General features: G+C 41.5%; 3 protein-coding genes across 3 annotated transcripts in view; 1 reads left to right on the top strand and 2 right to left on the bottom strand.

The window, feature by feature from the left end:
- The window catches only part of LOC105905186 (zinc finger CCHC domain-containing protein 2), a 32,859-nt gene extending 30,906 nt beyond the window's left edge, over positions 1-1,953 (bottom strand). The window contains exon 1 of the mRNA XM_042710229.1: positions 883-1,953. Coding sequence (XP_042566163.1) covers positions 883-1,659 — 777 coding nt within the window. The 5' untranslated portion in view covers positions 1,660-1,953. The remainder of the gene's footprint in view (positions 1-882) is intronic.
- Positions 1,954-3,041: 1,088 nt separating this feature from the next.
- LOC105905224 (zinc finger protein 260-like) lies at positions 3,042-9,835 on the bottom strand. The gene is made up of 4 exons (XM_012833227.3): positions 9,430-9,835; positions 5,545-5,627; positions 5,116-5,200; positions 3,042-4,701 (listed from the first exon to the last, which is right to left on the bottom strand). The coding sequence occupies exons 1-4, from the start codon at positions 9,722-9,724 to the stop codon at positions 3,866-3,868; spliced, it is 1,299 nt and encodes a 432-aa protein (XP_012688681.2). The 5' UTR covers positions 9,725-9,835; the 3' UTR covers positions 3,042-3,865.
- A 115-nt stretch (positions 9,836-9,950) lies between these two features.
- LOC105905187 (zinc finger protein 510-like) overlaps positions 9,951-14,464 on the top strand; it is a 7,226-nt gene continuing 2,712 nt past the window's right edge. Inside the window, exons 1-3 of the mRNA XM_031583973.2 lie at positions 9,951-10,342; positions 10,659-10,741; positions 10,847-10,931. Coding sequence (XP_031439833.1) covers positions 10,036-10,342; positions 10,659-10,741; positions 10,847-10,931 — 475 coding nt within the window. The 5' untranslated portion in view covers positions 9,951-10,035. The remainder of the gene's footprint in view (positions 10,343-10,658; positions 10,742-10,846; positions 10,932-14,464) is intronic.

Here is a 14,464-nt window from a genome sequence, read left to right as displayed (position 1 = left end):
CTTCTTTACTGGGAATGGTGGAGAAATTAGCTAACTAGCTGACTATGCTAATTTAGCCGCCTATAGTTCAAGTTGGCCAACTTTATTCTGTGTTGTGCAAGGGAGGCAGTGTTAACATACATTATGGATAGGTATTTATATAGCCTTAACATAAATTGAGTTACTAGGCCACGGTGCTAATGGGGACAATAATATACCGCTATCTACAAGCCAAATGGGCTACTTGCGTTGCTTATTCAAACAGGATTGAACGGTACTCACACTAGCTAGAATAGCCTATTTAATTTAACGTGAGATGACAGCCGATTGTAACCATGGTTAACGTACTGTGGCCAGCAAGCAGTAACATTACCATATGACTAACATTTAATCAATATCGCCTCGATTGCAGTTAACTGATGTGAATACCGGCTAGTTGGTTACATACACGAATAACGTTAGATTTCAGTAGCAATAAAACTTTCGCTAGCGTGTGGGGAGTGGCAAGATAAATCACATCATGTATGACAATATTTGCTAAAAGTAGTGTCGGTGGATAACGATATCGATAACAAATCTTAGTAAACTATCGATACGTTTTGAGTTCGCAAAAAGTATGACATAACAGATGGCTACAGGAAGTTTGGCGAAGTGACAAGTTTTAAGTGAAACGAAACCGATTATATCAGATTTAAAACCTTTTACAAAAGATAACCAAAAGCATGTTATGCTAACCTGTAGGTAGCAAGGTTGGTTGATGTAAACGTTACTAACTAAAAAAAGTTAGTTAGTCATCTGTCAAGTTCAGATGACAACAACCTGCTTGTGCTAAAACATACAGAACAAACTGTTAATGCATTTTAAGGTAATATCAGATAGATTTTCTTTAATCTGTGTAATTACCTGGGTACTGGAGGATGGTTTAGTATGAAGTTTAGTTTGCTCTTCAATCGCAAGTTCCACTTTTTCCAGTTGCTCGCGTAGTGTCTCCCTCTGGTGAAAAGGAAAAGCAGGGTGTAACGAAGCCATAGTGAAAAGCAATGCCAGTTGCTCTAAGAGTCCGGCCCCGGTCTCCATAAGCGGCCTGCAACCCTGCTCCGATCTCCCGTACTCATCCCCATCCCCACACTGAGGATGGAAGGGTAAAAACGGTGGGTCCCGAAAGGAAGAAATAGGAAGGCCATAGTTTTTGTAGTACAAGGCGGGATCCACATGGCTCAAAATGCGAAATAGTATCCCCGCACATTCCCTATTGTCAGATCCCAAGAGAGACAAGCAGACCAGCAGTTTGGACCTCACGACAGGGTCGATCACATCTGACAAAAGCCCCATATCACTTGGACTGTTTGCTCTTATCTCGCAGTCCCGAAGAACGTAATAGTCTTTCCTTGCCAAGTCCTCTAGGCAGGATCCCAAAAAGCGGAGCTCCAGAGGCTGGCACATATGTAGCAATCCATACATGAACTCAATACGCTTAGCAGAGTTGAGATGTAAGCCAAACCATTCGAACACAGTTTCCTTGCTCAGTCGAAAAGGATATCCTTCTCCAGAACATCCGTGATGTCTCTCAGAAGCCGAAGGAGAGACAGACCTTGGAATATGTTTAGTTTGCTCTTGCTCGTCCTCGGCCGTATCGTCGCCCTCCTCCGCCGTTCTTAGGGGCAGCTTCATTTTAAGCATTATCAGCTCTGGTCGAACGATAAGGATGCGAAAAATTAAGGATCAATATGCATTGTTTTCCCGTCGCACTCACTATTAATGATGTCCAAACGACAAGAACAAACCAAGATACATTTATTTTTTGGAATAGTCACAGTGACACTCGGTAGTATAGCTGTAGCTCGCTAAAGAGTTTACCGTTTACTCAACCACTCCACTCTGCCCTGAGAAGTCCCGTCAATCATTCACTGACTCCTCCCCCATTCCTCTGTCGGCTCTTTAGTGACTCAGCTAGGTCCTAAACACCCCATGTATAAGCTCACGCGGCTAGCAAACAACATGTTGTAGGCTAGTAATTTTGGATTGCTCATTAACCCATAAATGATCAATCTGTAAATAGATTATTTTAAGAGGACTGCTGTTTTTTCTCAGGGAACGCTCTAAACATTTTATCCTTTGTTTCTTTGAGGATCCCATAAATATGCACTGAAATCCCTGTTCTCATGAGGCAACAGTGCCCTCATGCGAATGAAAACTTTTAGGGGTGGGGAAATTAAAGCATCTTTAATCTGGCAACGAGTAATTCCTCTGGCCTGTGACACACCTCCTCTTCCATATCAAATTGGGAACTCTTTTAATCCCCCAGTAAAATGTTATGTGAAGTACCATACACATGTTGAGATGGCCACAGCCTTTACAGAAAGAAGCAGGGTTGGACAAGCTAATGTCAAATCAGTCGACTCAACCTGAGAAAATCTTGAAATGTTTTGTGGAGGTCTAATAACAGTGTAGAACCATTTTCACAGTTCAGCAACACTGAGGGAAATACACTTAAGACTAAGGGAGAGATGGATGTCTCACTGGATCCACAGCCAACAGCTGAAAGGCTGCAGGAATGTGTCACAACACCTAGGATGAATCACTACTCATCTGTGTCCTCCTTTTGATCTTCAGAGACCATTGGGTCTGCATTGGTTGCTTCTAATTCTGTTTTGTATAATCAGTGTTATTTAAAAACAGGAAACAAATGAAAACCTTCTAAAATTGCTCTGACTGACAGTTGTACTAATTGTACCAGGCAGTCTGTCCAAGAGCACCACATAAATCCACTCTGAGATAAAGCCAGTATTAATAAAAAATGATGGTGTTATGCAATGATCCTATAGCTCAACCAAGTAAGACTGTAACAATACCGGTCATACCAAGGTCAGGGAGTCAATTCCTAGGGAGCATGAAAAGTATACCTTACATCACCTGAAAATCATATTAGATAAGAGCATGTGCTAAAATGGATGAATTTAATTGTAGTTTAGCTCCCTCCTCTGCCTGCATGCATGAAACATTGTAATCCAAGCAGACAAACATTTACGTTTATTGAATCTGATGCACAAATGGTTCAATGATGGTCAAAAACATTTCAAGTATTTATTAAAACGACAGTGGGACAATTTATGACAAATGTAGTTCTGAGACCATGGCACAGGGTGTTTACTTCCACAAAACAGTATCTAAGCAACGGGCTGCAGATCCTCCTAACATACGAATCAGTCCCTCCAGGATATTTTATTATTATTAATTAATAATAATAATAATAATCCGCATTTATATAGCGCTTTTCACAGTTCTCAAAGACGCTTTATGGGTTTGCTGTTGGAATTCCCAGAAAATGCATTTCAAATTGCAGTGATTTTGAGTTAATTAAAATCCATTGCAAATAATGCAGGACATTCCATGACTGCGTGTCTTTGCAGAAATATTGTAATAATGAGAGAAAGGTACAACCCGGAAAACCTAGAATTTGTGTGCAATATGTGAAATAGCAAGATTTAAAAAAAATCCTGGAGGGACTGAAGAACATGTTTCAAAACTTTTGCCAACCCCAAATGTCAACATATTTACAATGAAATGGTGCTCTGCAAACTCCTTATTGTATTTGAATAAATATCAAGGTTGGTTATCCACTCTTGTCAACCTGACAATAAATAATATTTAACAGTGTGTAGGAGCATGAGGTCAGGCATTCCACCCCAGTTTTGAACACATAATCAGTGTTTGTGTAGTTTCTGGAATATCTAAGTCACTGTGTAATAGGCAGACGCTCTCTTTCTACTGTAGGAAGTCCAGGTTCTACAGATATGATACTGGACCACAAGCTTATGTTGGAATTCCAGAAGTGTGTAAGAAGGCACAATGAGTCACTTCTCCCAGGCATAGGGTTTTCAGAAGACTAGGAGCTGAACTGGGTATGATCTGACTTTGGGCAGCGATGTTTATGGCGGTTGTAGTTGCTTGGGTCGCTGAACTTCTTCGAGCAAAATTTACAGGTGTATGGCTTGACTCCCATGTGGATGTTCTGGTGTACTCGAAGATTTGTCAGCCTGGCGAAGCTCTTCCCACAGTGATTACAAATGTGCAACGTTGTGTGGTCCTTCATGTGAGCCCGCAGCGCCCTGTCAGTTCGTAGGATTTTGCCACACATGGGACAGATGAACCTCCCCTCGAGGTCTGCGAGGTGGTTTAAAGACATGCCGAGGTGACTGCCAGAGAGGTCTCCTCTCATACTGAGGGGGTCACTGCCTGGAGGAAGATTCAGGCCAAAAACACCCACAGACTCGGGCGGCTCTTCGTGTAAGTACTGCACCGAATGGTGGGCTTGACCTCTCAGTGGAGATGCTGGGTTAGTCCAGTGTGTCAAATGCGTGACATCCTGCTCCTCTTCCTCTTCCTCTTCATCTTCCTCTTGTTCATGTTCATGTTGGAGGTCCGTGTCTTGCACGAGCTGTCCTGACTGAGCGTAATGCTTATCGGACATAGCACTGGTCCACATATGCAGGTTCTCACATTCATGGCTACGGTCCAAACAGCTGTGTCTGCTGCCGGTAGTCTCGGCATTAGACAGTGTGGACTCAGCACAGACGTTCGCTGGTTCAGACTTGGAGCCACATTTAGTGTTGGCATGGACACAGGCTTCAGAATTAGGCCATTCCAGCCCAGTATGAGGGGTTGGTGAAGTGCTCATGCCCTCATTCGGATCAGTCAGGCAAATACTCTCACCAGTGATCTCTGCAGAGGGACAGAGGAATATGGCTTTTAAAGATGGTTTTACATAATATGTCGGACAAAGTACCTTTTTTCTATTCCATATATTTACTCAAAATGCATTCCCTTTCCTGCACCTTGGACCTCAAGATTATATTTACTCAATACTTACAGGACTATCAGATTCAATAAACATCTAACCCTTGATGTGTTTTGCAACTCATTTTCTATGAGTTTTCATTCATTTACATAAATGCTGGATTTCTGTTTAGTTTTTATATGTCCTGGAAAATCTCAAGCAAGGATGAAATAAATATTACATTCACATATTGCGTGTCATCCAGTGAATTGTGAGAGCAACTATATTTGCAATCGGGATGCAACTTGCAGATGCAATTTCTATTTACATGACAATTTGTGGCGTCCTCGTCATTTTACCTTCCTGTTTGTCTTTCACTTCGTTCGGCTGCTCAGACTCCTCCAGCATTTCCTTTTTGACTGAAACAGCATCCATCCTTGTGCACTATGGAGGGAGGCAAAGCACGTACTGATCATGTTTTAAGATATGATTTTCACAAAAAGAAGACCATTAATTAGAGTCTCACTTGTTCATCTTTGTGTGAGGTCACCTTGTCATACCCTCAGTAACTTCATTTAAATGGGTTAATGTCCGTGTATGAGCTTTGTATCTGAATAACAGGTTGAATTGCAAACAAAACAACCGAAATGCCAAGAAATTAGAGCATGATCATATATTCTTACAATCAAAAATATCATGCAGGAATGTTAGGAAGACATAGACTAAAACAGATTTTTCAGGCGCATTTAAAAAAAAATCTGTCTAAAATGTGTGTGGTGTGTTCATACCCCTTTAACAGTGGCATTTTTGGTTTCTTCACTGCCACACTGCTGGTTCCATAGGACACAAGGCTGTGATGTTTTGGGAGTTCCTATGCAGTCAACAATTACAAGAGTTAAAATCAATTACACAAGTTAAAATCAACTTCACACTCAGGACCTATGGCATAGCAAGATATGACTTCTAAGGAGTCCATTATCACTTAAGGTTTCTTCGAGAATATATGTGAGGTATCTCACACATGGGAAGGCACCTTGCACGTGCCCAATCACAAAAGCTCCAATGACATTAAGTCTGTCTCTTATGTGGAAATTAGCATCCTTCAGAGTAGGGCTGAACGATTAATTGCATTTGCGATTTAATCGCGATATGATAGAACACGATTTTCTAACCGCAACGTTCGCGATTAAAAAACGTGGTCTAAAAAAAAAAAAAAAAAAAAAATTTTTTTTTTTTTTTTTTTTTAAGATGGTACATTTTGCACACAGTGTTTAAAAAGTGCATGCCTAGTGTTTATACTTAAAATGACTTTTTTTTTAAATTACTTAAATGCACAGTGGCAAAGCCACCTATTTGTTGTTCTTGTTTCTGTAATGAGCAGTTAAATAAAAATGTGTTTTACACTAAATGTATCTAATATTGTGTTGGTCATATTTAAATCATTCATTACGTTTTGTTGGGGAAAAAAGAGGATACAAAAAAAAAAATCGCATATTAAATCGCAATCGCAATATTTTGGTAAAAAATCGCAATTAGATTATTTTCCCAAATCGTTCAGCCCTACTTCAGAGAGATTGATGTGAGCCAATCATTTCCCCAAACTGAACGTGATAGAACTCATGTGTTGACATTCTGAACAGGAATTCTCTCAGATAGCTGTTTAAACCCCTTAGAACCTATGACAGGCCAAAGCAGGCCATCTTTCTTTGGAGTACTGAAGTAACGGGAGTAATAGCCTTGATGGCTCTAATTCTGTGGGACACTCAGATCGCTTTCTTATTTTAAAGAGAATACATTTCCACTTGGGGAGCTGAGGCTTCTTTGCTGGAGGCGCCGCGGCTCCGAATGACTGCTTTCCCCTACGGTTTTGCAGCTTCAGTGCTGAACCATGGATTGTCCTTTTGCTTAGGCTGTGGCTAGGGACCACAGAAGCCCATTGTTCAGCTGTGTTGCCTGAGTCATGGGGAAATGGCTCTTCTGGCAGGGCTGCTGTGCATGGTTGTGCGGTATAGAGGCTCCCTCCTCTTTTTTTATCTTCCGAGCACTCCTGCATCTGACCCACGGCCTTGCCGAAGAGGCGTCCACGAGGTCCGCCATGTCTTTGTCAGACAAACTGGAGAGGCTGAGCCACAAAACCCTCTCCCCAGTGACACGCCCACAACCCTGTACTGCCCCACGCACCGAGCGCCTGATGAGATTGTTGACCACCACTATTTACTAGAAAAACTCCACCGTGGTTCACAAAGAGTGAACCATCTCCTCCACAAATTCAGCTTGGAAGATTGCAAGGAGTGTGAACCCAATTGGGCCAATGTGAGCTAATGGCGTGAGGCCTCAAGGTGGGCGGCAGTGGTACAGGAGGTAGAGAAGTCGTTTAGTAATCAGAAGGTTGCTAGTTCGATTCCCTGTCGAAGTGTCCTTGAGCAAGACACTGAACCCCTAATTGCTCCTGATGTGCAGTGTGCCATCAGTGTGAATGTAAAATGTGTATACATTGTAAGTCGCACATATGTAAGTCGCTTTGGATAAAAGCGTCTGCTAAATGACTAAATGTAAATGTAAATGTAAAACCCGTCCGTAACATGCTGCAGATCATCCAGGCGCCCATTTCACAAACCAGTTGGAAATACAAGTTGAGATGTTAACTCTGCATTGGCAATACCCTGGTAGTAGTGCAAATCGAAATGTCTCTGCTCTTATGCCACAATATGTTCAATGTCATTAACAATTCATTGATCAAGAGGAAAAAAAAGAAATAGAAAATGTTAACGCGAGGTTATTCATAACATGGTTGGGGACAGCAATGACTGAGATATAATCGTTGCTTGCAATGAATTAGCATTTATGATCATCTAACCTGAGTTTGATGGTAATTAATCATCCATACATATTGTGATAATCTGAGCCAGCTGGGTTTCCTATTGAAAGATATTGAGATTTGATCCACCAGTACTGTGGATCATGACATGCACCATGTCTATAGCCTGCCTGCATCATGGAGCACAGACAGGGCAAGTGCGTACCCTGGTAGTAGTGCAACTTCTCAGCTTTTACGCTCATCAATCGAGTCAGAACGGACACCTATCAAAAGTATTACAATTGTGTTGGTTGTTCAGTCTCTGACAACCCCACCTTTCAACTTGACACCGCCTCAAGCAGCAGTTAGCCCTGCTTGGCCCAAGGGTAATCGGTGGGCCAAAAGCCCCTGGCCATAAGCCCAGAGGAAGCTCTATCAAGACCTGGAAGTAACAATGGAAATGCAACTGGCCTCGGCTGGATTTGGCCCGCTAGTAGAAACACTGCTATAAAGCACCCTCGCCCCCTGGGCTGCTGCCTGGTAGGAGCTCTGGCAAATGGCTGCTGTGAAGCGGACCATCTTTCCAGGGAGGGTGGGTTTGGAGGTGGCCAAAACGCCCCGCTGCCTTGGGTTGAGGTGGTGTGCCACTGAGGCCTCTACCGGCAGAGGGATACTCAAACCTTTTCTAGCGATTGACCAAGAGAAGAGAAGCAGAATGAAGAGAGGGCCGTGTGCGTGTATAGGAGGGGCAGGACCCCAGCATGTCACACATCTCTGTCTGTTAGGGACAGACTTGGGGCTGTGGTTGAACAGTCAAAAATGTTTTTATTCTGGTCAAATTCTCTAAATGCTTAGAAAAGGTACTTCAATGCTCCCTTTCTTATCTCCTTTAGCATAGGGTAAACTGGATCATCCTTTAGTAGAGGAAAGGAAATGATACTGTCCCACAATTCATTGCAGCGACAACATTTAAAAGGTCCACGTCAGTAACATCAACTGTTGCATAATTACCTAGCCTAGTGTAAGTGCAGTCGGATTCTCTTAGCTATTGTCTTCTCTCCTAAGCCCTTATGCATTCTCATCCTCATATTTCCATGACCTCATGATGTTTTCCAACGAGGTCAAAGAAAAGTGGCTAGGAAAGGACATAGGACGTAATTTGTTGACTATCCGACAGCAGACTTGCGGAGGCGCATTCCCATGTACAAGATACCAAGCGAATATTTGAAAAATAACCTAGGGAGAGAGACCCTGCTGAAAGAAAACAGTACAGCAGTAAAGCCGGTAATACTTGTGTGCTCTGGTTTTAAACTCAACAATGCTGGTTTCATGTTGAGAGAAAATATGCTCACAACATACGATGGTCAAAAGCTAGGCGAAATAACCACAGACCAGCATGTCTTCTTTTTGACCTCTTAGTGTCGCACAGTCTGTGGATAATTTCCAGGGGTGCTCAAAATGTACCTAGCCATGAGTGATTAGGGTCATTTCAAGACGATACGTATCGTTAATATCGTATATGCATAGCCTAGCGGTCATGACCCCAGGACCACATCAAGAGTATGTGGATATTAGGTGGCTCACTAAGTGAGCATGCTTCGCATTAAACAGCGGTTATAATTAATAGTTAATGATTATATTAGCATTGGACAAGGTGTTGTTTACTCAAGGCTAAACAAAGATGTATTCCATGTCTGCTTCGTGTGATATCCCTCCGCTTTCTCAACATAAAACCAGCGTGATCCAGCAAAAAGCAGCTTACACCAGCAAAGCAGATACAGCGGTCTGGACTGTGCTGTTTTTGTCAGCAGAGGAATGGGGGACAAAAGAGAGGGGGAGAGAGATTACTGTCAACATACAAATCACCGTAACCTACCCTGGTTTCTGAATATTTTCCTCTCAGCCTGTACACGACCAGTATTTTCGTGTGGTCCAGCATCAAAATCTTGTGTTGCAAATCCACGTTCATTTCCAAAAGAACTGTTCTCTTCCGTAGACTGTAACTTTCCTCTTGCAGAGCCCTTCTCGGAGCGGCACATCGACAACTCAGCACGTAAAGTAGCAACTTCGAGGTCAATGATCTCACATATTTCTGTCACTGCTGCTTCCACAAACACCTGAAGTATCGACGAAATTCTACCTCTAAACTGAGACTCAGATCGTGTGATCATGATGCACGAGCCCACTTAAGGTTGTTGTTGACTCAGATTTGTCCACTACCTGGTCGATTCTTCTTACTCCTGGTTTTAGGTGAAAACAACTGAACATGAGATAATAAACTACACATCGCCACCTATGGCTAAGGAAGACGAATTACTGGAAGGTTTAGAAGGTTTTTACATTGTATTACCAAGCAGTCTATTCCAGTGCGATAGAAGGCGCTATATTATTACACTATTAGTTGTGCTTTTACCTCCGACCAGGAAGAAATAATAATAAAAAAAACATTCCAGCAATAACAGTGTCAGGCTGATTTTCCCGAATGCATATGCCGCACACAATGATTACGGCGTCTAACCCACACTTCAGGGGTAAAATTTCTTCTCTATTAGAGGACTTGTTGGCAGCTGCAGTGACAGAGATCTGCGAGCTATTTGATAATGAATTTGCTAGTTTACGTGCTGAATGCCGAAGATGCAAGCACTCAAAGGAAGTCGAAAGGAGAACACAGTCAACACCACATCGTAACAGTTCTTCTAAGAATGTCCAGCGGTTCACTACCAAAGACAAGGATCCACCGAGAGGTATCAGTCGAGGACAAGTTGAACGGGATACAAATGGAGACATGGGTAAGTAAGATTATCACCAACCCCCGTTGCAAGTAATGTCATTGCAATTCCTAAAGACATTAGGCCTATTTCAGATAAAACTGTTTTGTTGTGTGGTGCTATGTATTCTTTTTCGCACCTGTTTCCTGAGTCGAAAACAACGTATGTAATACTCAGGCCTGCACCTGTATTTTGGTAGGTATATGGAGAAATGAAAGTCTCGGTTTCAATATAGGTAGTACTGAAATGTACATTAAGGACATTACAAGATGAATACATATTTTGAAATACTTTGTAGGCCTATATATAGTCATAACTGTGTTGTTCTGGTTGTCAGGAACTCATTACACCATACCTCAGTGCAGCCAGAGGGACATCAGCGCTAGCAACGAAGAATCCGAACATGCCAGTCAAGATATGGTATGACGTTACGAATACACACACCACCACACACTGTAAGTATTTTTAAAGAATTTTATTTGCCCAAAACACAGAGTTTGTTTGATTTTGTGCATCCCTCTTCAGGGTACAAAGATGGAATTGGTGTCTGTGAAACAGGAAGTTCTTGAAGAGTTTGAACTTCAGAGAGAAGAGCAGGATGAACAAGAAGGTAAAAAAACGCAGCATATTGTAATTCACCAGATCACGTTTATCATACACACTCCCCTTTCAGCTGAATCTCTCTGAGGCACATCCTGTAATTTACTCTCAATGACCCAAAGAACCACTACCATCAATTCAAGCACACCAAGAACCAAAAAAATAAATACATTGAAGTAAATAACACAAGGCATGCACAAGGGTATATGGGTATATTTCTGTTACAAAGCAATTGTAATTTGTGTTTCACATGTAATGGGAGTGAAACAGTAATTTATAAATCTTAACTTAGTGTAAAAGGACTTTGCTCCTTCCTTTAAAGAGACAGTATGCAATAATGTGGCACTCTAAGGTTTTGTAAGCAACCAGTGCTGGTATCTTCATCAATTTAATCTAAATTATATGTGGTCATTTGAAGGACAGATAAACACACCAATCGTTCCAACTAGCTGCCTAGGCTATGCACTATGCAGTTCGCGTCAGATCACCTTGCAAAAATGTAAACATTTTCACATCATTACCTCACCAACTTTATCGCCAAAGACAAGAGTTTTCAGGGAGACCGAGGGGAACAAGGCCTTCCAGGAATGCCGGGACCACCGGGACCGAAGGTAAGAACCGAACCAGAACCAACCGTCACCGCTACCCCTCCACCATCCCCTTTCAGGCTTTCCTTTGACAGTTCACCGCTGGCCTGTCTGGGGCATGACAAAGGCCCTCTGTGTGGCTGTCTATGCTGTAATGTAGGGCATCTGACAGAGATATTTCAACACAGAATGGCGCAGGGCAATGGAAACGACACAATGCCTCGCTGGTGGAGGTGAGCTCTATTTTGAAAACACATGGAGGCAGATGGATTTATTTTAGCTTGGTGCTTATCAAAACCTCAGAGGCTGAAGGGTGGAGAAAGACTAAGGATAAACACTACAGTGGCCCGAGCCAAAATACTCAGAGTTCAGACACCTTGTGTTTAACAATGTTGTCTTTTTTCTAATTCCAGGGTCCAAGTATGTCACGATCAACATAGGGACCATTGGGGATGCCAGGAAAAAGGGTAATTATATTTTCACAATGTTAATATTCATGTTAAAGTAACACTATGGAGTTTCTGGAGCCACCAGGTAGGGGGCTACTTTCTGCTGGACTATTCAGTAACTATATTTGCTGTCTTGCTTTGTCTTGCTTGATGTTTGACTGTGTTAGGAAAGTTGTTGGCAAGCTAGCCAACTTAGCTATCACAATAACATTTACAAAGAAGCCAGACGCAAGAGCACTTATTACTAGCATCAATGTCCAAGCGTGTTATAACAAGCTTGCTAAACATCGCTAACGAGATGTCTTGCTAGCGGCTAAACTTGTTGAAATTTGCTTACTTTGTTTATGTCAAACTAGCGAGTCAACATCTTTTCTAACACAGTCAAACATCAAGCCAAGTGCAACACAAGACAAAGCAAGACAGCAAATAAAGTTACTGAATAGTCCAGCAGAAAGTAGCCCCCTACCTGGCGGCTCCAGAAACTCCACAGTGTTACTTTTAACATCTAAACTTGTATTGAGAAACGTTGCCAATGATCCTTTTCTGTATTCCTGAAATATTGTTGTAAAATACGTTGTAATGAGCCTTTTATACTTTAGGATTGCCGCGGTGGAAGGGGAGAAAAGGGACCCACGGGAGAGACAGGACCAATGGTATGTTTCCATGGATACATACTGAAGCAGAGCATAGATTTACAGTTTGACTCGGAATAAATGTTAGAATTGTAAACAGTAATACAATTCTAAACTGTAGGTTATTTGGTCTTGCAGTGAGTTATATTTAGAATCCTGTTGATGAGGGGTTCTTCATATTTTTGGGAACACTGTTCAGGTCTCAGCTTAATCATAATTAAGCTTTGAAGAACCTTTGATAGTTTGTTTGTGCATCGTAAGATACCTCTAGGACATCTTTTCCATTTTCATAAGAAATGTTGTGAACACTACCAATGATACTCAATATTCCAGTATTTTACTCCAGTTAGTACTTCAGTACATGCACATAGCATATGTTCTTCCTTGTCTGTCAGATGTCATGTGTGCATGTCAATCATGTTGATAAACCCTTGGAAGTACAGCAGGGAGTATGCTACACCAGCACTCTCCAGGAATAGTGAAATACTCCAAGCAGAAGGCATGTAGTGGAAAGGGGTCTGTTTCCTCAATTCTACCATCCATTATAGGGCTGAACGATTTGGGAAAAATAATCTAATTGCGATTTTTTTACCAAAATATTGCGATTGCGATTTAATATGCGATTTTTTTTATCCTCTTTTTTTCCCAACAAAACGTAATGAATGATTTAAATATGACCAACACAATATTAGATACATTTAGTGTAAAATATTCTTTCCCACATTTTACATTTTTATTTAACTGCTCATTACAGAAACAAGAACAACAAATCGGTGGCTTTTCCACTGTGCATTTAAGTAATTTAAAAAAAGTCATTTTAAGTATAAACACTAGGCATGCACTTTTTAAACACTGTGTGCAAAATGTACCATCTTAAATAAAAAAAAAAAAAATAAAAAATTATTTTTTTTTTTTTTTTTTTTTAGACCACGTTTTTTAATCGCGAACGTTGCGGTTAGAAAATCGCGTTCTATCATATCGCGATTAAATCGCAAATGCAATTAATCGTTCAGCCCTAATCCATTACCTTTTGCCCTCTGTTGGATTTGGAATCGGGGGGTAGAAGCTAATCACTGTAATTATGTTTGGGTTGGCACTCGGGTGAGGGATCGATTTTAGGTTCTGTTTTACTCTGTTTTTTAGTCTTTTCTTGTCTTTTTACGCAGGGGGAACAAGGGCTTCCTGGAAGTGATGGGCTGGACGGCTCACTGGGACCAAAGGTGAGTCCATTTTCTTTTCACTTCACAAATTGCTACAGTTAAAATACAAAACAAGACAAGAGGAAAATGGCTTGCTACTGTAATGTGCAGGGTTCAATGAAGCAGTCTGTGATTGGTCAACATGGTTTGCTTTTCATTTCTCATTTTGTCACAGTGCGGATATAACCAATAACACAATAACACTCTCAATAACTCTCTCAGCTTGTCGTGATATCAGGACAAAAATGGGACATGCGTTTAATCAAGCAAGCTGTGTTGGCTTTTTTGCTTATGCTATAAGTCCCAACCATAATCAAAAGCAAATGTCATCCTTCCCCAGTTGAGAATTAACCTCTTCCATTTGTCCACTCTGATGGTGTGAAAGCCACATACAACAGTCCATTGTATATACATGTGTAGGTGTATGAAAATAAGATAATGAAATGATTAATTATTAATCTGCAAAGGATGCTAAGAGCTAACAGCAGTACTTTTACTACTGACACATAAAAACAAGAAAACACGAGGGATAGCCGTGGCCTGGAATGCAGCTTTTCACTGTCATTCCCAACTTCTGCTGTGAGGATTCAGGTTTTGGCTTCACGTGTTCCATTCTGGTACATGCGTCACGGTGACACTTCGGCGCAATCTGACAGGCACCTGAGCAATTTGGCAC

Source organism: Clupea harengus, chromosome 17 (assembly GCF_900700415.2).
Source record: "Clupea harengus chromosome 17, Ch_v2.0.2, whole genome shotgun sequence".
Lineage (NCBI taxonomy): Eukaryota > Metazoa > Chordata > Actinopteri > Clupeiformes > Clupeidae > Clupea > Clupea harengus.
Note: the sequence above shows the minus strand (reverse complement) of the source record. Positions and strands in the feature narration are given on the sequence as shown.